Source organism: Meriones unguiculatus, chromosome 4 (genome assembly GCF_030254825.1).
Source record: "Meriones unguiculatus strain TT.TT164.6M chromosome 4, Bangor_MerUng_6.1, whole genome shotgun sequence".
Classification (NCBI taxonomy): Eukaryota; Metazoa; Chordata; class Mammalia; order Rodentia; family Muridae; genus Meriones; species Meriones unguiculatus.
This window is the reverse complement of record NC_083352.1, coordinates 88,082,131-88,105,647: the sequence shown is the minus strand read 5'-3', so window position 1 is coordinate 88,105,647 and position 23,517 is coordinate 88,082,131. Positions and strand designations below refer to the sequence as shown.

Here is a 23,517-nt window from a genome sequence, read left to right as displayed (position 1 = left end):
CTGGGCTCCCAGCAGACCGCGGGCGCGTCCTGGGGCGGAGCGCGGAGCCCGTGGCCCCGCCCCCTGAAGTCTCGCTCCGCGGAGCCTCGCCGTGGCCCCCTCGGAGCCCCGCCCTCCCGCGTCGCCCCGCCCCTCCCCGGAGCCCCGCCTTCGCCGGGAGCCTCGCCCCTGAAGCCCCGCCCACCGGGGTGGCTCCCGGCTCTCCAGGTGGGAGGCTGCGTCGCCCGTGCCGGTGCGCGGCCCCCGCGGGAGCTTAGGTAGGTCCGGGCTGAGGTCGCGCGGCCCGCGGCGCTGGATCCGGTTGGCGGGAGGGACGGGGGCCGCAGCGCCGGCTCTCGGTGGCCTCTCCGTCTCGGGTCCGGTCTGGGCGGCTGCCCCGGCGACCGCAGCCCCGTAGGTTCGGGTTGAAAGAGCGGGGCTCCCGGGACCCGCTCCCCAGAGCCCGAGGCTGCCGACACCCCGCGGGCGAGGGCGCGCAGGGCCCAAGGCGCCTAGTGCAGAGGGAGGACCGCGGGACGGAGGTTCGGGCAGGGAAGCGGGCTTTTCCGGGGGCTGCGGCGTGGGTGTGGGGCGCCGCGGCGTGGGCGGCTACCGACCAGGTCGCAGGACAGACCAGAACCCCCTCCCGCTTCGTGAGTGGCGCGGGCGGCCGCGGACTCCTCCTCTCACACCTGCGATCCACTCCTCACACCTGCGACCCTCGAGCAGTGACGGCTCTTGCGGTCCCCGAATTCCCACAAGGCCCACATCCGCTTTGCAGCCTAAGAACGTTCTAGCAGCCTGAGTCCTCCCCCCCCCCCCATGTTTCACATCCCCTCATCCGCGGTAAGAATCGCTTTAAAGCGGAGGCACCCGTTTGCTCCTCGGCTGCGCCCGCGGGCGGTGCTGCTCAGCCTCGCCGGGCGTTCCCAGCTCTCCCTGATGAGCAGCGCCCCAGCCTCCGTGGAGGCTCTCATCCTCAGATTGGTCTGCCTGGCCCCTACTTCAGCGCAGAGCTTGGCTGTTTTCTTTTCGTGTCACTTTCTGTCCCATCGCTTCGTGCTCTTGCTCCAGTGTCCCAAGGTCTTGTGGCCTTTCCTCAGTCACTTCGTTCTTAGTATCTGCTCTATCTCATGCCTTCTAGGGTGCCCCTAGCTGCTTGGCTGACGCTAGAGATGGTAGGAAAGATGCCCTAGACATCTATCTCTAAGAACAGCAGGGATGGGGCGCCTCAGATAGACCGTTTTGAACCAAAGGATGGGAAAGAGATGTGGTCATGGGTATTCAGACCGTGTTTAGGTGCGGAGCTGGCTCTGGCTGTGGCTCCAGCCTCCGAGGGAAAGAGGCAAGGAGAGCTAGTAGAAAATTTGTATTAGCATCTGGGTTTGTAACGCCTGAGTAGCGCGCATGCCACCAGCACCTCAGAAGCCCTGCTTGTAACCCCAGGCCTGGGGCGGTGGAAGCAGGGTGCTCAGGTGCTCAACATCATCCTCAGCTACACAGCAAGTCTGAGGTTATTTTGGGCACGAGACCCTGTCTTGGGGGAAAAAAAATCAGAAAAGTTTTTTTTAGGCAGGATGCATGGCAAAGCTGGACAGTGACCTCAGGTAACAGTGACAGGGAGGGAAGTCTGAGGTCCGTTCCTGCAGACCTGGGGCACTGGGAAGCAGAACTCTGAGGGAGGCTGGCATGTAGTTTACAGAGCCCCTGACTCTGAGCCTCTTCCCCCAGCGTCTCCTCACGCTCTGTGGTTTTTGTTCTGTGAACCACTGCTGCCTGTTGCCCTGTCGTGCAGTTCCCTCTCCCGAGAGGCCTGGGGCTCTGCTGTTGCTGGGGCTGTGTTACCCAGAAACTCAATACAGGACCTGCCAGGGACCAGGCTGACTGTAGGCTTCCGTCGTGGATCTGGAAAGCCCCAAATGTCGTGTTTCATGCTTCTGATGTGACTCAAGACTAAAGTTACACTTTTGCCCTTAAAATTCCATACGGTACTTGAGAATGTTGTCTCAGCTTTATAATAGCTACAGGCCACATGGGAGAGAGATGTTAGCCCTGCCAAGAGGATGGCAGCAGAGAGCTGAGGGCTGCAGGGCAGTTTTGTTTTTCCTCTAGGGAGGACCTGTGCAGAGTGGCTCATCTCATGATCTCAGTGTGTGGAGAGGCTGAGGCGAGAGACTTGCCGCTGGTCAAGGCTAAGCTTGCCTAATCAAAATGAGACCCTTTTTGAAAACCAAAAGTCCCAGAGTTGGGCAAGGGTTTAGCTGAAGGGTTGCAGGTAACTCATTTTGCTCCTGAAACGGGCTGTGTGAGCCTCGCTCAGGTGCTCTCTCCCCACAGGGCTTCAACTATGTTGCGCAGTCTGGGCTGTGTGCTGTTCTGCAGCCTTGTGGCTCTGCTGCTCAGCTGCCTGCTCTTTCTGAAGGAGCACACACCAGCAGTCAGCTTCAAGGCCCGCCAGCATTTCCAGGCGCTGCCAAGGCCTCGACACAGCCAGTGCCCACCCAACCTAGCAATTGCTAACACTTCCCTGTCTTTACCCAGCCGCCATCGCCTCTTTTTAACCTATCGACACTGCCGAAACTTCTCCATCTTGCTGGAGCCTTCGGAGTGTGCCAGGGACACCTTCTTGCTCCTGGTCATCAAGTCACAGCCTGGTCATATTGAGCAGCGTGCAGCCATTCGAAGCACTTGGGGCAGGGCTGGGAGCTGGGCTAGGGGCCGGCAGCTGAAGCTGGTGTTCCTCCTGGGGGTGGCAGGACCTGTACCTCCAGCCCAGCTGCTGGCCTACGAGAGCTGGCAGTTTGATGACATCCTGCAGTGGGACTTTGCTGAGGACTTCTTCAACCTGACACTCAAGGAGCTGCATGTGCAGCGCTGGATGGCAGCTGCCTGCACACAGGCCCACTTCATACTAAAGGGAGACGATGACGTTTTTATCCACGTTCCCAACGTGCTTGAGTTCCTAGAGGGCTGGGATCCAACCCAGGACCTCTTAGTGGGAGATGTCATCCGCCTGGCCAGGCCCAACAGGAACTCCAAAGTCAAATACTTCATCCCATTCTCCATGTACAGGGCCCACCACTATCCACCGTACGCAGGAGGCGGCGGCTACGTCATGTCCCAGGCCACTGTGAGGCGTCTTCACACAGCCATGGAGGAGGCGGAACTCTTCCCCATTGATGATGTCTTTGTGGGGATGTGCCTGAGAAAGCTAGGGGTGAGCCCCACACACCATGCCGGCTTCAAGACATTTGGAATCCAGCAGCCCCTGGACCCCTGGGACCCTTGCCTGTATAGAGGGCTCCTGCTGGTTCACCGTCTAAGCCCCCTGGAGATGTGGACCATGTGGGCACTGGTGACAGATGAGAGGCTCACATGTGCAGCTACCAGCAGACCCCAGCCCTCGGGGCTGGGGTGAGCAAAGCTTCCGAGGGACTGTGGAACGCCTACCACAGGAGAAACAATACTGAAAGCTGGTCCCTTCTTTTTATAATGCCACCAACCTTATTTGATTAAAAGTGCTGAAACCTGGCAACCCTGTCCAGCATGTCCTGATGGGAGTGTATGCTGCCAGAGGGCTGTAGGGAACCCCAGTGCCCCTTCACTCCTACCACCTAGGCAGTGAAGGAAATGCTGTATGACAGCCCCAAAGCTTTTTTTTTTTTTTTTTTTTTATTGCAAACATCAAACTTCTCTTCCTTTGGACACAGCAGAGAAACTCAAAGGAAAGAAGGGAACAACCAAGAAGCATGTGTTAGAGAAGGTCCCATGGGGAGCACCAGGTGAACACTGTTCATGCTCTGAGTGGCTCCTTAGTTGAGCTGTGCTCTCATTATAACAGAAATCTTAACAAACCAGACAGGCTCCTTCCTGCCCTGTGGAGGAGCAAATGCTAAATCATACTTGAAAATCTGAGTAATATTAAAAACTGTAGCTAAAACAGCTATGAACTGAAAGGTGTGGCAGGAAAGACCCCTCCTCCTCTGGCCCAGGTTGGTGTGAGATAAAAAGATCAGCAAAAGAGGAGCTGTGCTGAGGGAGTATCGAACCATGCCCGAGGGCTAAGATCAGGACCACGAAGGCTGAGTGAGACCAGAGAGAAGGGGCCAGGCACAGCTCACAAAAGGCTTCTGGTCTGATGGGCAAAGGCAGAACCTGTTGCCTCTGCAGAGTTGGGGTGACACTAGGTGGATGCCATCCACAGCTTTCCCCACTGGGTGGGTGGACAGGGCACTGAGCTCAAGCCCTCAATCTTCACGCAGGTAGGCCTCCTCTTCCTGGTCAGCCCTCTCATCACCGGCTTCCTGGATTTTCTGGTGTAGCTCTTGAGTCTGTGCTTCAGCCAGCTTGGTTTCTGCCTTCTGGGAGAGCTGGCGCACCTCCTGCACCTGCGACTTCACCAGTTGGATGTGATTCCTGGCAGTTATAGAGGCCTGATCTGCTCCTGTCAAAAGATGGACAGTTGCACTGAGCACCACAGTGAGAAGTCACACACGACAGCCTGAGGCTGGCACCCAGCCCTCGTGAGGTTACCTTCCCTGACATCCAGGCTTTGGAATTTAGGTCGGCATCTTATTTCTTTTGAGGAGATATAGGGTATTGGATGCTGCTAAAGAGATGCCCCAGGGCTCAAGAGTGCTTGCTGCTCCAGAGGACCCAAGTTGGGTGGCTCACAAGCACCTGTTACTTGAGCTCCAGGGGATCTGCTGCCCTGTTCTAGACTCTGGGGCAACTGCATTACATGCACATATATAACCACAGACACAAATACATGTACCTAATTGTTAAAGACAAAACACTGGGGTCTCCTTACACAACCCAGGCTGGCCTTGAATTCTCCTGTCTCAACCCCTACCCAGGTGGGAGCTACATTTGCATATTGTGTGTGTTGGACTATCACTGCATCTTACTTGCAGTGATATTTGACTTGACTATTTCAAAGTCAGTCAAAATCAACTGTTAAGTTTTGTGCTGTCCTGGGTTCAGCTTGGCATCTGTTGGCTTCATACAATTCCATTATAGGCTTCACAGCACTTCATGCACACTAGTGTTGTAGGCCTTTGTTTTGTCTTGTTTTTTGTTTTAGAAACTGGGATCTTGGCTGAACTTGGGGTTTGATGATTAGGCTACTCTGGCTAGCCAGGCAAGCCCCAGGCAAGAAGAGGGAGCCACTCCCAGCACTAGAGTACCGCAGGTGTGCCACCCTGACTTGTTTCTGTATGGGTGCTGGGGATCTGAACTTGGGACCTCATGTTTGCACAACAAGCATATTGTCCACTGAGCTCTCTCTCTCCAATCTGGAATTTTAGTTTTGAAGATCATCTAACTCTTCCCTTAAAATAACCTGGGCTTGGTGTCCATCTTTGAATGCAATTTCAACTTTCATTATGGACTTCTTGGATTCCTTACTTCTTCAACCTGTTCTGGATTTATGTAAAGATTTACATGGTCTCTGGGTGCTGCGTTATATTTGACATCTGTCTCTTACACACTGTGTGCCTAGACCATGTGTTAGGTTGAAATGCTGTTCTTTCCACATTAGAATGTAGACTCTTGGGAACACCATCTAGTTTTTTAGTGTGTCATCTGTCAGATGGTGCTCGTGTTTAGTAGCTTCTCAATTTATTTAAAGGTGGAGGATGGCGTGCATGTGGAAGTCAGAGGACAACTAGTAGAAGCCAGTTCTCGCTGTATCAGAATTTGGGTCCTGGGGATTTAATTGAGGTGGTCAGGCTTGGTGGCAGTAACCTTTACCTGCTGAGCCCAGTCAGCCCAATTTCTCCCCTTTCTGTGGTGCTGTACAAAGGCAAGAGCTCAACAATTCACAGCTGGATGCACAGCTGGCTCCTTTGTGGTTCTGATTCTGATTTGTGTGCTTTCGAGGGAAGTACAAAGCAGGGAGTGATTTGTAAGCCCAGGATTGAAAAACCTGATCCCTAAGCCAAGAGAGTTATAAACTTTCCAAGTTCTTTTTGGGCAGTGATGATCTCTTCATTTTAAATCCCAAGATCCTGTCCCCACACTGCTGGAAGTGATGGCAACACTAGGCCCCTGCAGTGACTGGAAGGAGCACCTTGTACACAGGACAGTCTCCTCATGTGAGGGCCTTTACTGTACTGCATCACTAGTGAGATGTTAGGCCACAGTGCCTGTAGAGACCGTCACAACCAAAATCCCAGCCCTGTCCTCACAGTCACACCCACTCACATCTGATCTAGTCTTTTCTGACCTTGCCTACTAGTTCATCTCAGGTTCACATAGTTTTCTTTCATCTGATTTTGGGCCTGCTTTTCAGCTGTTTGCACTTTTAGTAATTTCCTTATCCAGTGGCTGGGTATGCCTGTACAAGCCAGGACAGCTTGTAGGAATTGGCACCCTTATCTCACTAGCCTCCAAGGTCACTCTTTGTATAATTTACTGAGTCAAAAGTCTAGTTTGAGTACCTACTTCAGCCAATTCAACCTGCCATTCATATACTTTGGAGATCTGCTTTATGGGGATAAGAACCCGAGAGCTACCTTGTGGTTATCTGTATTGTGGTGGTGGAGACAGGGCCGCACATAGCCCACACTGGCCTCAAACTACTGGTCTTCCCAACTGCACTCTCAAGTGCTGGTATTACAGGTGTGTATCATGTGGAGGCCTGTGCTCCATCAGCACCCTAAATCGAGGGTTACAGGTGTGTTCCACCACATGGTTTTCACATGGGGGCTGGGACCCACACTCAGGTCCTCATGCTTGTGCTGTAGGCACCTGAGGAGGCTCCCTAGGTCCCGGGAGCTACTATAAAGTAGTAGGAAGATTATAAAACACCCTGGTTCTGTTACAGTCCTGGACTTGTTTTCAGAAGTCTACAGATTTTAAATTTTCTATTAATTCCTTCTTTAGCCTGGATTGTTTTCTTAAATATTTCTCATTGTCTATGTGAGTAGATGCCACACATGAGGTAGCTGTGAAGGCCAGAAGAGGGCACCTTAGATCTGCACTTACAGGCAGCTGTGAGTGGCCTGAAGTGGCGGAAAGCACTCTTAACCACTGAGCCATCTCTCCTGCCCCATAGCTTGAGATACCAAAGAGCCAGGCTTTTTTTTTTTTTTTTTTTTTTTTTTTTTGAGGTGTTTTGTTTTTTAAACCAATCAAACCCAGACCAGTTCGTTTGCTCAGTTGGTTGGTTTTTCAAAACAAGATGTCTGTCTCTATGTAACCTTGGCTGTCCTGGACTCACTTTGTAGACCAGGTTGGCCTTGAACTCACAGGGATCTGCCTGCCTCTGCCTCCCTTGAGTGCTGGGATTACAGGCTTGTGCCACTGTGCTCAGCTTGTTTTGTTTTTCAAGACAGGGTTTCTCTGTGTAGTCTGGTTGTCCTGGATTCTTTGTAAACCAGACTGGCCCAGATCCGCCTGCCCCTGCTCCCCAAGTTCTGGGATTAAAGGCATGTACACCACACCCAGCTATGGTTTGTTTTTTTGTTTTGTTTGTTTTTAAGATTTATTTATGTATTTGAGTGCTCTATCTGCATATACGCCTGCCTGCCAGAAGAGGGCATTTGATCACATTATAAGTGGTTGTGAGCCACCATGTGGTTGCTGGGAATTGAACTCAGGACTTCTTTAAGTACTCTTAACCACTGAGTCTTCTCCCCAGCTCCTTGAGTTGTTAAGAAACCAGAGCCCCATGCATGCCAAGGTACTGCCACTGAGTGACAGCCCCACCTCAGGAAGCATGTTTTAGCTTTACAGACCAGGAATATTGGTAATGTTCTGAAGGTCAACCAGAGAATCAATGGTACAAAATCAGTTCGTATGCTTTGTTTTAAATGCATACGTACTTTTGGGGAGGCAGGTCAACACTTTTTGTATGTGTGTATCTTGTGAGTATTATTATTATTTTTTTTTAATCTGAAATAGCTGTCGAGATGGCTCAGTGGTTAACCACTTGCTGCTCAACTTCAAGGACCAGAGTTTGGGTCCCAGAACCCATGTGAATGCTGGACAAAAAAGACTCATACTTTTAGCCTTGGAAGGCAGAAATGGGAGAGGCAATCTACAGAGCAAGCTAGCTAGGGATGAACACATGACGAGCGCTAGGTCTGACTGACAGAGCTCGGCTCACTGACAAAGGTAGAAGACAGGATGATCTCCACATGTCTGACTAGCAGGTCTCTGGAGATGCAAAGCTCATCCCACTTGTTTCTTTTTTTGTTTTTGAAGTGGGGCCTCACTATCTAGTCCTTCCTAGCCTGGGACTACCTACACAACCGGACTGTCAACTCAGAGATCCACCTGCCTCTGCCTCCCCGATGCTGGGGTCACAGGTGTAGGCCACTGCCCACCTGCTCATCCCACTTGTAACTGTGTCTGTTTCTGCCTTGTTGCTCTGCTCTTCTATCCTCTGAAATTGCTGTTAGCTTCTGTGGGTTGCTGCTTATTTTTCAGTTTTTCTTTTCATAATTTCCCACCTTTTCCTGTGCCCTAGGTGTGCTTCTGGGGGCACAGGTGTGATACCAGTGTACGGGTGAAGGTCAGAGGACAACTTCTGGGAGTCCTCTTTTTACTATGTGGGTTCCAGAAATTAAGATCAGGTCATTAGGCTTGGTGGCAAGAGCTTTAATCTGTTGTACCATCTTGCTGGCCCTAAAACTATCTTTCTGGCACGGCCTGTTGAATAGGTTTATTTTTATGAGTACTGTTGATCTTGTTCCTACACATTACTTTGTATTTTGTGCAGGTGTGCATGCATGCCTGGGGGGAGAGGCAGAGGCCAACCTTGGGCATGTGTCTCACTGAAACCTCCGGCTCACTAATTAAGCTAGGCTGACTAGTAAATCCCAAGGGTTCCACCTCCCTAGAATTACAAGTTTGTGCCACCATGCCTGGTTTTTGCTTAGGTGCTGTGGCTTGAACTCAGGCACTAGACTAGCTCCCAATCCCTTAGTCTGTATTTTCTTGTTTTTTTTTGAGCCAGGGTTTCTGTGTAGCCTTGGCTGTCCTCTAACTCACTCTGTAGCCCAGGCTGGCCTCAAACACAGCAGATCCTTCTACCTCTGTCTCCTGAGTGCTGGGGTTAAAGGAGTGTGCCTCCATGCTCAGCTATTTGTATCTTCTAACAGTTTATTTCATTTTTGGCATCAGCTGAATCTACCATGTTCTCTGTCCCCTCCTCACAATTCTTTGTGGTGCACGAAACCAGCACCTGTTACTTCTAAGGAAAGCTTCCCATATGCCTTTACTTCCCAGCTACTTTTATACAGTAAAACTGTTCCCAGTTTTAGAAGAGTAAGTTTCTTCCTTTCAAACTTGACTCATGAATAGTATTTCTGGAAGTGGAGGCAGATGGAAAAGTCTGTTTAATCAAATATGAAACTTTAGTTTGCTATCAATTATCTTGCACATACCTTTGCAGGATAAATCAGCTACTTTCTCTAGTACCTTACAGGACTTAAGATTTTTCTCTGAAAAAAGCTTTGGCCCACAGTTTAGTGTTTCTGAACAGAGATTTTTTTTCCCCTAGTAGTGGTGAGGATCCATAGGAGGCTCTTGATGCAGTTCTTGGCACCTCCTGGGAACCTGCCCACCACATCTGGTGAGGTACTCACTCTACAACCCTGCTTTCATTTTTCATAATCACTAAGCATACTCATTTTTCTCCAGTATGGTATAAAATGCAATTATGTAGCACACAGGCCTTCCAAAAAATTAAAGCCTGCTGGAATGGTGGTCCATGCCTATAGTCCTAGCACTTGGAGGCTGAGGTAGGAGGATCACTATAGGCTTAATGTTGTCTTGAGCTGCAGAGTGAAACCCCGTGTTAACACTCCCCTCAGCCACGTGGGGCTGATGGCACACGCCTTTAATCCCAGTACTTGGGAGGCAAGGCAGGAAAAACTCAAGTTCAAGGCCAGCTCGGTCTACAGATCGAGTTCCAGGAAAGCTGGGGCTACACAGAGACACCCTGTCTCAAAATCAAATAAATTATTTTATGACTTACTCTGATATTTTGAGGTAAGTCCCATCTAGTTTGGGATTGGATCCAATTACATATTGAATATTTAATCATTTCTCTGAGTTCCACTGGACAATGACAGTCAAATCATACCTTGGTACAGAAAGGAAACCATTTACATTTTCTATGCTGGGCTCTAAAATAAGAGTTTGACAAAGCTCTGGCCCTAACTCTGAGATTCCCTTTTTCCAGCATGTTAACCTGTATATATTTTTTTCCTTTTTTGAGTATCCTGCCTCAGCCTCCTAAGTGCTAAGATTATAGGCATGAGCCACCATATCCAGCTTTAACATTTGCATACAAGGAAAAATGAAGCAAAGGCTGATTTTCATTTTGGTCACTTCCTAGTTGTAGCCTGGGGTGTTCAGAGTAGGAGTGACAATACCAGCTCCATGTTAAAGGAACGTGACACCATAGAGCCTGAACAAAAAAAATGCTCTGCTGGTTTCATCTCTACCGTCTTATTATTTAAGCGGGCCATACACTCTTTATGATACTGTGTCCTTTGCTATAAAAAGATGGAAACATTTTAACAGCAGTTTTACTAGTTATTTTTCTAGACACTGGCAGCGTAACTTCTATGAATGCAAATAAAATGTTAAAGCGTGATGTGATGGCTCATGTCTGCAATCCTACCACTTGGGAGGCTGAAGCAGCTAGACTGTTTTGAGTCTGTATATATATTGTGAGTCTATATACTGTTGTGAGCCTGTTGTACGTATTGTGAGTTTGAGGCTAGCCAAGGCTACATAATGAGACCATGTCTCAAAACAACATAGAAATGAAGAAAACCTCTAAACCAGTTTTGTTCCTTGGTCATGACTCCTTTGGGGCTCGCAAATCAGATATCCTGCATATCAGATATTTACATCATGATTCATATCAGTAACAAAATTACAGTTATGATGTAGCAATGAAAATAATTTCATGGTTGGAGGTCACATGAGGAACTGTCTTAAAGGGTCACAGCAAGGTTAAGAACCACTGCTCTAAAAGATACTTTGTACCATCAGACAGTCTAAAATCCTTGTTTAGCAACTAAATTAAAAGTAAAGAACAAAGAACCCCAACCCTTTAACTACCAGTTTGATAGGCAGCCTCCGCAGCCATCTCTGAAAGGCCAACTGCTGTCATCCAAGTGGTTTCCAGCTTCAAGTATTCCTGCTGTTTTGAAGTCATCTGCAAGTTTAGAAAAGAGCTCCAGACACCATGAAGGGTTAACACAGTGACTCTCAAGAACAGTTTAGTCGCCATAATGAAGACCAGTCCAGGAAATGACTAACAAGTATGCTCACCTCAACTCTGGCTCCTATAATCACCTGCCACACTTCATCTTCCTCCTGTGAATTCATTTTCCCAAGTAAACTTGTATATTGTCGATACAGAGACACTAACGTATAAACAGCCTAAAAACACAGAATAAATAAGCGAGTAAGCCTCTGCCCTGGAAGGGGAAGTTTAATAAACCCTCAATCTGTGAAGACTTTGGAGGTTCAACAGAGGCACATCATGGCTGGAGACTCGCAGGAAGGAGTCCTTAACCTAGGCTCTCAGGGACTAGTGGCCCATGCATGCCCCTCAGGACAGGACCTTGACCATAACCAAAGAGATTCCAGTCAGGAATGTGTCCTGGAGAGGCCCCAGGGTGAGGACAAAAGACAAAACAAAACTGAGTAAGCAAAAGGACTAGTGACGTTCATACCTTCAGAAAACAAAATCCTGGGGTGGGAATACATACTTGTAATCTCAATACTCTGGAGGCTATGGCAGGAGGATTTCAAGTTTAAGGCCATCCTGGGATAACAGAGGAAACTTGAGGCCAGCCTGAGCTACACACGAAAATTTTCTCAATGTATAAGGCTCTTTTGTCCACTGAGCTGTGGGTAGCACTTTTCTCTCAGCCAGGACTGGAGATTAGCCCTTTAGTGTCATGGATCATTGTCTTAAGGACTGCCATGAGTAGAGAGCCATGCTTTCCTGACTCAGACACTCACATGAGCGGGTCAGCTGATTCTGGTCACAAGCTCTTGCACAGTTTAGTTTCCAGAGTGCATACTGAGCAGCTCACAACCACCTGCATGATTCCAGCTCAAGAGGACCCAACACTATACTCCACACCCCAATCTTCCCTGGGCACTTTTTTTTGTTTTTGGGTTTTCAAGACAGGGTTTCTCTGTGTAGCCCTGGCTATCCTGGAACTCAGTCTGTAGACCAGGCTGGCAACAAACTCAGAATCTGTCTGCCTCTGCCTTCTGAGCGCTGGATTAAAGGCGTACACCACCACCTCCTGGCCTTTTCTTTTGGTGCCTTGTTTTTAAAACTATTTTATGTGTTGGTGTTTTGCCTCCATGTGTGTCAGATCCCTTGAAACTGGAGTTACAGCCAAGTATGAGCTACCATGTGGGTGCTGGGAATTTAATCCGGGTCCTCTTGAAGAGCAGCCAGTACTCACCCTCCTGAGTGATCTCACCAGCTTCAAACGTTTTTAAAAAATTTATTTTATATATATGAATGCTCTATCTGCATATAGACCCTGAATGCCAGAAGAGGGCATGAGATCTTATTATAGATGGTTGTGAACCACCATGTGGGTGCTGGAAATTGAACTCAGGACCCCTGGAAGAACAGCCAGTGCTCTTAACTGCTGAGCCATCTCTCCAGCCCTCTGGTCTCACTTTTGAGAAAGGTTCTCACTATGTCAACTAGGTGGTCCAGAATGCAGAGATCTGCTTGCCTCTGCCTCCTGAATACTAGGGTCACACGCAGCCTGCCTTTTCAATTTCCCTATGAAATAAAGGGAGAAGGAAGTGCTGAAAAATGTGAAGCCTGTGCTCCAGTACTCTTTTTCAGACAAGGAGTCTCACAGTTCAAACTGGCCTTGACCTTCTCATCCCTCTGCCTCTACTCAAGTGCTGGTTATATGTGAACACCACCAAGGTGCTGAGAATAATACCAAGGCAAGCATTCTACGAATGAGCTATTACAAAACCCAGCTCTCAGCAACATTTTTTTAAGGGCCAAACAGTAAATATTTGAGGCTCAAGAGCTTTATGAGCTCTACAAAAGCTACCTAAACTCTCAGTATATATACAAGCCTGGCTAAGTTCCAATAAAATATGAACACAGCTATTAGACCACATGTGGTTATGAGCCATAGTTTGCAAACTGCTGGATTAGCAAATCAATGCTTTAGAGGACAGTGAGGATTGTAGCTCTGGAGTAGAGTACTTCCCTGGCACCCATAAACCTCTGGATTCCATCTCTTAACACTGAAAAAAAAAAAAAAAAAAAAAGACAGCACGAAAGGAGACCTACCTTAGTATACTCGGTGATGGCTTCAATCAGCGCATACGTGGTTTGCGACAGAAAGGTGGAAGTACTGTCTGTTACCAAAGACACAGCTCTCCTCATTAACGCTTCGTTACTAAGAGAGTGGGGCTCCGATTTCTGAAAGATAAACAGTTATTCCACTTCCAACCTGTGTAAAGCTAACGATGACAACCTGGTGGTCTCAGAAGATGCCCTGAAGCCGCTTTGTACTTACGAAACTATATCAGCATATTTCTCTGGGAAAACATCAGGCTTTGGTGGTTTAAGATAGCTCAGGGATATAATGTCAGGGTAGTATCTCTCTTACTTTCATTCTTAGACCCAGAGCACAAAGTACTTTATACAAAATAACTAGTAATAACAAATTCACGAAGCTACAATTGATAACTTGATGTTAGATGCTGAAAATATAAAGACATTGACTAGCCCCAGCACTGGGGAGGCAGAGGTTGGCAGATCTCTGAGTCCAAGGTCCACATAGTGAGTTCCAGGACAGCCAGGGCTGTTACACAGAGAAACCCTGTCCTGAAAAACCAAATCTATAAAAAGACATTCTCTTCCCTCACTTCAGCAAGCAGAGAACAAACACCTAGAAAACAGTACAATGAAGTATCAAGGGAGCTGTGGCAGTCAATAAGATAAGTAGGGCACACAGGAAACCACCAATCCTGTGCTGAGGTGTTATTAGCAAAAGACTTCAGAGGTCTGATGTGAATGAGCTGAGTCTAACGGGAAATAGGCAGATGCTGGAAGGCAATGAGCGGAATAGTCTTGGAAGCAGGGGAAGAGCCATTCACTCTAACCTCAGCCATTACACTGAAAACCAAAAATCAATAGAAGCCTACACACAATTATGGGAATTTGGTCACTGACTGAAAACTGACCCAGTACCTAAAATAATTCTTTTTCCTCTCAACAGAGACCTCACTGTATCAACAGCAGCTGCTCTGTGATATATATACTGTCTTGGTTTTGCTGCATGGAGTATAAAAATCACAGAATAACTGTTAAAAGCAGTTTAAAAGTAGACTGTGAAATGTTTCTTGTTTTGTAAATGAATCAAGAATTTCATCACAGGGCTGAAGAGATGGCTCAAAGAGTTTAAGAGCACTGGCTGCTCTTCCAGAAGTCCTAAGTTCAAATCCCAGCAACCACATGGTGGCTTACAACCATCTATAATAAGATCTGGTATCTTCTTCTTGTGTGCAGGTATACATGCAGACAACACTGTATACATAATAAATAAAAAATATTTTAAAAATAAAAAAAATGAAAGAATGCCATCACATCCACATTTCATACAGGTCTCAAACTGAAAAGCTACACAGAACAGCAGGTCTGCTCATAGAAAACTAAACTTTGACACAGTGTCTTGAAAACCAGAGAATAACAATACTAACTTTACAGTGTGTTTTCACTCATTTCCAGGATGAGTATCACTACTTTTTACAGACAATGAAATCCACATACAGAATGGACTTTCCCTAGAAATCACACATCCAGTTAAACCTCAAAATAAACCGTCTCCTAACCCTGTACTTTTTCATATTCTGCTGACCCAACCAGCACCACATAGATCATCATCAAACATCAAAACACATTTATCTAGTAGCCAGAAAGAGAAAGCAATTGACTAGGAACTCAGAAAGGCTTTAAAGGGATGTGACTTGGTACTGAGGAAGTTAGGTCCAGAATGGCTAAGGTCCTTGGAAGGAAGGAAATGAAAGCCTAGTTGGCATGAGAGAAATGAAAACTGGTTAGGGTACTGGAGTACAGGCAGAACTAGCTCCAATTAGCTCTGTAACATGTAACAGTCATGGGAGTTCTGAAGAGCAGACCAACACTACAGGAGATGACTATGGCAGCTTTAGTCCTATGGCCCAGAACTGACTAGCAGCGGATTTATAAAGCTATAAATTAAGATAAGAGGACAAACCCCACCATTCTCAAAGAAAAAAGAACGCTGGCGGCTTGGCAAGATGACTCCGCTGTTGAGGAGACACTTGGCTACCGTGCCAGACAACTCTTCCTGCAGCTCTCCTCTCACACCCTCACATTTAGGACTGATGTGCTAAATGTAATTTTAAAAGGACCGTCTTGTCAAGATGTTCACTTGGGCAGCTTAGAGCAGAGATCCATCAGCATACAGAGATAGCAGCTGAAATGAGACCGGACGTTAATGAGTCTCAGATGTCAGAAGTGCTTACCATAAATGGAAATAAAAGGATCACAAATATTTTGCTGAAATGAGTCTGTGTGTTTCTTATCTAACTCTTCTCCATAAACCACATCTCCAGTGTTTACAAAAACAACAAAAACCCATCACATTCATATGTGCTGCTCACTGACAGTTCCAAAATGTAACTTTCTTCCAGTGGAGACCTCCTCCTCTGACCCAGCAAATGGCAATTCAAATAGAACAGCTCTCCCCATCCCCTCTGCTGCCTGCCAGCACCTACCGTCATCTCATCTAGACGCTCACATTAGCCTGCTCGCCCCGAGATAACAATAACCGTAAAACTTACACAAGGTCATTTTATTCCAAAGTCAAATCCTTTGTGGCTTCAGAATAAAATCCAAAAACCAATCACAGCAGGTGATCCTGGTCACCTCTCTGGCTTCACTACTAGACAAGTCCTCATTCTCCTCCACCCACCTTTTTACACCATGCAAAATACAGCTTCTGGGCTTCTCCCTTCCCCAGGTGATTACCATGGTGGTCTCATTACCAGAGTGGCCTTCTCAAACACCCTTAAATGAAGCAGTCTCATCCCACTGCAGCCTTTTTTTCTCTACATTATATCACCAGCGGACTTTTCCTTTTTTCAACACAAGGTTTATCTGTGTAACAGCCCTGACTATTCTGCAACTCACTCTGCAGACCAGGGTCTAGAACTCAGCGATCCACGTGCCTCTGCCTCTCAAATGCTGGTTGCTGCCACGGCCACCACCACCTATTTTTGGGGGGTGGAGGAGGGGTGCATTTTGCGGCATCTCAAGATAAAAGTAACCTAAGCTAGCCTCAAACTTTTGATCTTCCTGCTTTAGCCTCCCCATGAAGGAATATAGGAACATACCACTACACTCAATTTATAGCTGCTTATTTTCTACCCAGAATGTATTTTTTTTATAGTAAGAATTTGTGGGGCTAGAAAGATGGCTCAGCAGTTAAGAGCACTGTCTGCTCTTCAGAGGTCCTGAGTTCAATTCCCAGCAACCACATGGTGGCTCACAACCATCTATACTGGGATCTGGTACAGGTATACATGCAGATAGAACACTCTAGCTAAAATTAAATAAATCTTAAAAGAAGAAAAAGAATTTTATTTTCTCTCCCTCTTACCTTCCCAGTGTATGATACAAAAAGTTGTTCAGTAAAGTTGTGCTGAATGAAAGACTCCTGCCAACAGACTATCAGATTCTTTTATTTCAGTCTATCCTTTATGCAGCTTGAAGTACTGAGTACCCAAGTACTGACTAGTGACCTGAATTTGATTCCTGGTTAAGTCTCTGGCCTTCATTCCACGACTAATCCTGTCCTGCTAGTCCCAAGCTTATCTTCAAGAACGGGATGCCTTTACAGTGTACGTTACTCTTCAAGTAGGTTAGTCTAGACTGGTGGGATCTAAGATGGTTGCCAGTGACAACCAAGCAACTGAAGACTTCCTTATAGTCCCAGGGAAAGTCAATGGATTCACTTTCCAGTACCAGGACAGTTGACATTATCCCAGTGAAGACTAAACCATAAAACAAAACTGTTGGTATAAGGTTCTTATGGAATGCATACAATTTACCCTTGTTAATTCACATGCTGATTTCTCTATCCCACTATCTGGTTTCAATCCATACATTGCATTGAGATGCTTATTCTAACCAGCACCTGTCTCAAGTTTGTGTAAACATGCCACCATTTGTTCTCTGTATTGCCAATTAAACAACCAGCCAATGCTGAGCAATGGAGAGAATAGGGTGGGACATCTTGGTCTGGAGGGGAGGAGAAGGAAGCTAGTGAGAGGAGGGTTGGGGTAAGAGATCTGAGAGGAGAGAACCTGGAAACACCAGGAGAGATGAACTGGACCTAAGATATGACTAAAAAGCAAGTATAATGTGGGAAATCTGAATGGAAGGAAGCTATGCAGTCTTGGAGGTTTAAAGGATGGAGTAATTATTGTCCAGAATTGTGCTCTAGGTTAATTAAACAAATCCTAGTCTCTGTGTGGTGATTTGGGTATAGAGCTGTTTTAGGAATAACTGCTGTTTGACTAAAAGATAAACCAATAAGAAGTATTAATAATCAACAACACAAAACAAGAAGCGACATATGAATTCCCAGTTCAACTGATGCTCTCAGTTTCACTGGTTCCTCAACTGAGAGGTTGTGGAATGGGGACAAAACCAGGTAACAATACTGTTTCTACACCAATGGGAAATGGGAAGTTCGCTCAACTCAGAAGATGGAAGGCGGTACTCAGGAAACTCTGGCAGCAGCTCGTCTGATGCTCGGGAGTTCACTAAGACCGAGAAATAGTCTTGGAGTGAAGTCAGGGTCAGGGTGTTGTTTCCCTGACCCTTTTAACCCTACCATTGTCACATGACCAGCCCTTACCTGAGCAATAGGAACTGCACACAGTGTCACACCGAATCCAGCCAACATAGTTTTGTGCCATGGTCTTATCAACTCTGAGAAACAGCGTTTCTTAGGGTTAGCTGAAACAGGCACACGCTGCCCATACCTGAAAACATTAAGCCAAACTTTAAAAAGCACAAATAAATTTGTAAAAGGCTTTTGAAGCCAAGCAGTAAACTAAATGAGGTAGCAGTGGTCTTCCAAGAAAATAAACCACCGGCGGCCTGTTGAATCCCAGAAGCCAACAGGCGTCCGCCTTTCATCTAGCACTCGGGAGTCAGAGGTGCGCAATAGCTCCAGGCCGATGCGCTTGGGCGCTTTCCGCTAGGTGGGGATATTTAGAGTTGCTTCAGAGCTGCTTAGCAACTTGACGCCAACATGAAACTCTCTTGCCCGCAAGATTTAGCTTTGGACCCCGGCCTGGGTTCCAGGGGTCTAATGGTCCCCGTTAGCAAAGCCCGGGAGGTAGGCGCCGACAGCAGCGCTGGCGTTCACTGGGACGTGTGCCCTCTTCACAAGGCGCTGCCAGGCCAGGCCTGCAGCCCACCCTGTGGCCCGGCTGTCCCGCAGTGTCCTCAGGGACTCTGAGCGGACCCGAGGCTCAACGGAATCATACTGGCGGCCCCCGGCTGGGGAGGACGCCCGCTTCGGGAGCCTGGCACGGACGGAGGACGGGGGCCGTAGGCGGGGACCTCCTCACACTGCGGAGGAAGGTGGGACGCGGCCCGGGACCACCACGCTGCGCGCCCGGCTCCGCTCCGCCGCTCCCCGCGCTCTGCAGCGGCCGCCGTACCTGAACAGGGAGGCTACGCTCCGGGACATCCAACTCCTCAGAGCGGCCATCCCGCGGCGGACGGACGCCGGACGCACACGCCGGAAGTGACGCAGCATAGCGAGCAGAGGGGCGAGCGCGGCCCGCTCCAGGGAGCCCAGGGCCTCATGGGTACGCCCCCACCAGAGGACGAAGTTGCGATTGGACAGGCGGAGTGGGCGGGGCCAGAGCACCAGGAAACGGCCGTAACGGTCGCACCTGGCTTTCAACCGCTCGGCCTTGGGCGGAAGACGCTGCAGGCTCCAGGGCCGGGGGTGCTGAGCGGGGTCGCGAGCAGCGACCCTGGCAGCGGGCTGCTGGGCGGGGCGGGGCCGCGCCCGGAGAGGGCAAGTCCGGGAGGGGTAGCTCCAGGCTGCGGAAGGGCGGGGCGGGGCGGGGCGGGGCGAGCGCGGGCCCGAGCGCTGTCACTTCAGCACCAGGAAGTAGGTGGTCCAGCCAGCCAGCAGAAGCGCCCCGAGGAGCACGGTGTAGCTGAGGAGCACGAAGGCGAGCAACTCCCGCAGCAACTGCAGCACGTGGACAGTGGACGAGGCCGGCATCGCCCTGCAGAGACCAGGAGCCTGAGCAAGCGCAGGGTGCATTTGGCGGGACAGCATTCTTCCAATGCCAAGGAAGCCCAAAGTGCTGTTATGCCCCGCACCTCAAGTGCCTTCTAAAGCAGCAGTTGCCCGCACTCTCTCGCTGGCATCTGAGCTCCAAAATCGGAAGGGGCCTGGCCTTTTCCAGTCCTTACTTTGCATTAGACTCAAACCCGGCCCCCTCTTCCCACCATCTCTTGCATTTTTAATGCAGCTGATGCCGCTAATGGGCTGGTGGAGGACAGTTTTGTTTTCACTCGAGCTGCAGCCCTGTCTGTGGGCCTGCCTGACAATGGAGGGGAAGCAGCTCATTTCCTCCATCATTCTCCTGGCTCGATTGTGGACGGTAGATTTTAAGGAATTTGTGTGTGTGTGTGTGTGTGTGTGTGTGTGTGTGTGCCCCCAGCATGCTGGCCTAACAGCCAGTCAGGGTGCCAAGTGCTGAGTAGCAACTTGACCCTGTGTTCGGACCCTTCCCGATTATGTTTTATGCACCCCACGCTCAGATGCCAAGAGTCACAAGTCAGCCCATTCACTGCTGCCTTGCCCAGCAGCTCCCCTCAGTGCTAGCTAGCCTCTAGCTTCCCACTCTTCCCGGCTTACTCACTTGGCAAAGTTTCCACGATCTTCCACTGCTTCTCTCTGGTCTGGTGAAGGTACACTGTGGGCACTCCAGCGATCTGGGCAGAGCTGAGAGGTCTTCAGCCAGCAGAATCGCTCAACAACTAGGTGTGGTCTATCGACCAATTACAAGCTCCCTGTGGTTCCTGAGCTCCCAGGGAGCTGAGCACAGGCAATCCCAGGCCAGGCGGGGCATTCTCAGCCCTGCCCACCCTCTGCCTATGTCACCTCCACAGTCTACAGGATAAGGCATCAGTGGATTTCAAGGCTCCTGACTCAAATGGGCTGAACAAGTGGTATACTGGGGGGTATTTCAAGCCCCTTCTTGTCTTGCTTGTTGAAATGCTCCAGATGGGCTGTACTTCCAATACATCTAACACTGCCAGCAACCCTGCCGGTCTGGGGCCCTGCAGAGCCACTGCATACTGACTGCGACTTGTTTACTGGAAAAGCTGCTGTTTTAAGAAAGGCAGGTATGAACATGCATGCGTGCATGAACCAGAGATGATAGCCCAGAGTGCTTGAGCCTAATTTACAGACTTTAGCAGTTTGTAGACTCATTACTCAGGCACCTTCTCAGTGTAGACACTTTCAAGTTCAACTACAAAAGTGAGGCAACAAAAGGAGCCATCTGGAAAAGCAAAGAACGGTCCTGTTCCCTGTAACAATGAAGGAAAAACAAGCACAAACATACAGCTTATTCTTCTGCTTATACTAAATTATAAAGACTATTTTTTGATCTTTGGAAAGGCAGGCAGTGTGGATGTCAACCCTTTTATAACATCATCATCCAGAAGCAAATGGCTCCTTAATTTAATCAGGATCTCTTATTATCAAATCATTGCCTCGGTGAATCACGCTCAAAAACAGGGGCAGAACATCAACACAGCTCAGGAAGCCAGTGAGTAGTAATTACTCCCCCAGAGGACTGGATATCTGAGGCCTATGTCCTACCTCATCATAAGGAAGGATGGCTGAGATGTATGCCATCACCTTATACCAGAGTGGCAGATGAAAAGGCCAAGTTGTTCAAAAGAGGCCTCTCTTCCCTCCTCACTCTCATACTTCAAATGCATGTCACGAGGCACTTATGTGGTTTAGCCTTTGTAGTATCTACAAACTTGCCAAACTGGGATATTTCTGTTTAATTTTAATTTTTTTCAAACTGGGGTGTTTTATAGCAATAGATTAACTGAAGCTAAAAAATAGGAGATTGGGGCTGACAAGATAGCTCAGCAAGTAAAGGAACTTGCCACCAAGCCTGACAACCTGAATTCGATCCTCAGGACTCACATGGTAGAAAGAGAAAATCAACTCTGTGAAAGCTAGTCTCTGATTTCTGTGAGTGTGAATGTGTACACACACACACACACACACACACACACACACACACACACACTACATAAACTATAATAAAGAATTGCAACCTGGCATAACATTCACATCAATCCATTTATAAACAATGAGAAATTTTACATACTGTCCGTTGCTTCTATTGTCTGACAAGATATCCTCTATCATATAACTAAATATATCAGATCCTAAGCACCACAACTTAGATCACCATGTATGTCTACATCCTGTGCTTTACTATCTTTTATCATAGCCTCTCCTTTACTTCAGATACTTACTTCACTTTGCTGTTTAAAATTTTCTGGGTGCTGGATGGTGGTGGCTCACGCCTTTCATCCCAGCACTTGGGAGGCCAAGGCAGGTGGATCTCTTAAGTTTGAAGCCAGTCTGGTCAACAAAGTGAGTTTCAGGACAGCCAGGGCTACACAGAGAAACTCTGTCTCTTGAAAAACCAAATGATGATGATAATAATAAAATTATGGGCATTAGAGAAATGTTCAACATCCTTAGCCATCAGGGATATGCAAATCAAAACAGCTCTGAGATCCTGTCAGAATGCCTAAGATCAAAAACACAAGTGACAGCTCATGCTTGCAAGGATGTGGAGCAAGGGAACACTCCTCCACCGCTGGTGGGAGTGCAAACCTGTACAGCCATTTTGGAAGTCAAATATGGAAGTTTTTTAAAAAATCGGAAATCAATCTACCTCAAGAGGCAGCTGTATCACTTCTGGGCAAATACCCAAAGGACACTTCATCCTGCCACAAGGACACTTTCTCAACTCTGTTCATAGCAGCTTTATTTATAATAGGCAGAAACTGGAAACAACCTAGATGTCCCTCAACCAAAAAATAGATAAAGAAAATGTAACATTTACACAATTTACTCAGCTGTTAAAAACAATGACGTCATGGAATTTGCAGGCAAATGGACGGAACTAGAGAAGTAACATACTGAATGAGGTAACCCAGCTCCAGAAAGACAAATATGGTACGTATTCACTCATTAAGTGGATAATAGCTGTAAGGAAAAAGACAATCATGCTACAAAGCACAGACCCAGAGAGGCTAAGTTACGAGGAGGGTTTAAGGGGGCTGGGGGACTCAAGAATCTCCCCAGGAAGGGGAAATAGAATAGATTTCTTGGGTAGACTGGGAGCAGGCAGGGCTGGGAACAGGAGGGATCAGGTTGGAAGGAGGGAGAAAATACTGTGAAAAACGACAAGAAGGGGAGATCACTTCAGGGGCAAGGTTGGAAGCTAGTGCAATGGAAATTCCATGGAATCTACAAGAGTAACCCTAGCAATGGGAGACAGGGAGCCCGCACTGGCCATCCTCTGTAACGGGGCAAGATGTCAAATGGAAGGACTGGGCACCAACCCAGGCACAAAACCTTCAACCTACAGTTTGCCCTGCTTGCAGAGTGTTCTGGGACTGGAGTTTAGCAAAATCGTCATCGAAGGGACCAGAGAGGCTCCATCCAACAACTGATGGAAGCAGATGCAGAGTCCACAGCCACACAATAGGAGGAGCTCGGGGAATCCTGCGGAGAACAGGGAGGAAAGACTGGAGGGACCGGAAGGGGTCAGGGAAACATCATAGAAACATGGCCCACACAATCAACTGACTGGGACTCATAGGGACTTGGAGATCAGGGAGCCTGTAGGGGTCAGTCCTAGCCCCTCAGCATATATGTTATGGCTGAGTAGCTTGCTGTTCTTGTGGGAATCCTAACTGGGAGCTGGGTTCCCCTGACTCTTTTGCCTACTTGTGGGACCCTGTTCCTCTTACTGGGTTGCCATGCTCAGCCTTGGTGTGATGGCATGTACTAGGTCTTATTGTAGCTTGTTATGCTACAATGTTTGGTCTCTGGAAGGCCTGCTCTTTTCTGAGGGGAGGTGGGGGGGGTGGATCTCAGGAAGAGGAGAGGGGAGAGGGAAAGACTGGCTGGGGGGCAGAAACTTTGATCAGGATGTAATATATGAGAGGATAAAAAATTCTGGGTATGTAAATTCTAGCACTTGGTAGCCTGAGGCAGGACTGAATTCAAGGCCAGCTTGGGCTACATGGGAAGACCTTATCGCAACAACAGAAGTATTTTTGCTTGCATTCAATTCTGCAGAATACAAACATTTCCTCCTAGGGTCAAACTGGCAGGGTCCTTTTCTTTTTCTCCATGTAGTTCTGAGGATTAA

General features: G+C 48.1%; 3 protein-coding genes across 4 annotated transcripts; 1 reads left to right on the top strand and 2 right to left on the bottom strand.

The window, feature by feature from the left end:
• Positions 1-76: 76 nt before the first annotated feature.
• B3gnt4 (UDP-GlcNAc:betaGal beta-1,3-N-acetylglucosaminyltransferase 4) lies at positions 77-3,532 on the top strand. Its single transcript, XM_021631356.2, has 2 exons — positions 77-257; positions 2,317-3,532. The coding sequence occupies exon 2, from the start codon at positions 2,327-2,329 to the stop codon at positions 3,395-3,397; it is 1,071 nt and encodes a 356-aa protein (XP_021487031.1). The 5' UTR covers positions 77-257; positions 2,317-2,326; the 3' UTR covers positions 3,398-3,532.
• A 100-nt stretch (positions 3,533-3,632) lies between these two features.
• Diablo (diablo IAP-binding mitochondrial protein) lies at positions 3,633-18,888 on the bottom strand. 2 transcript variants are annotated; one of them, XM_021631387.2, is made up of 6 exons: positions 18,733-18,888; positions 17,919-18,045; positions 13,298-13,429; positions 11,278-11,388; positions 11,065-11,161; positions 3,633-4,423 (listed from the first exon to the last, which is right to left on the bottom strand). In XM_021631387.2, the coding sequence occupies exons 1-6, from the start codon at positions 18,828-18,830 to the stop codon at positions 4,227-4,229; spliced, it is 762 nt and encodes a 253-aa protein (XP_021487062.2). In that variant the 5' UTR covers positions 18,831-18,888; the 3' UTR covers positions 3,633-4,226. The 2 variants fall into 2 exon arrangements, with proteins under 2 accessions (XP_021487062.2, XP_060238369.1); XM_060382386.1 differs by lacking the exon at positions 11,278-11,388 and having other exon boundaries at positions 4,203-4,423.
• A 120-nt stretch (positions 18,889-19,008) lies between these two features.
• On the bottom strand, positions 19,009-20,021 carry LOC132653693 (uncharacterized). The gene is made up of 2 exons (XM_060382387.1): positions 19,957-20,021; positions 19,009-19,314 (listed from the first exon to the last, which is right to left on the bottom strand). Exon 2 carries the CDS (start codon positions 19,308-19,310, stop codon positions 19,176-19,178), a length of 135 nt encoding a protein of 44 aa, XP_060238370.1. The 5' UTR covers positions 19,311-19,314; positions 19,957-20,021; the 3' UTR covers positions 19,009-19,175.
• Between the last annotated feature and the right edge of the window lie 3,496 nt (positions 20,022-23,517).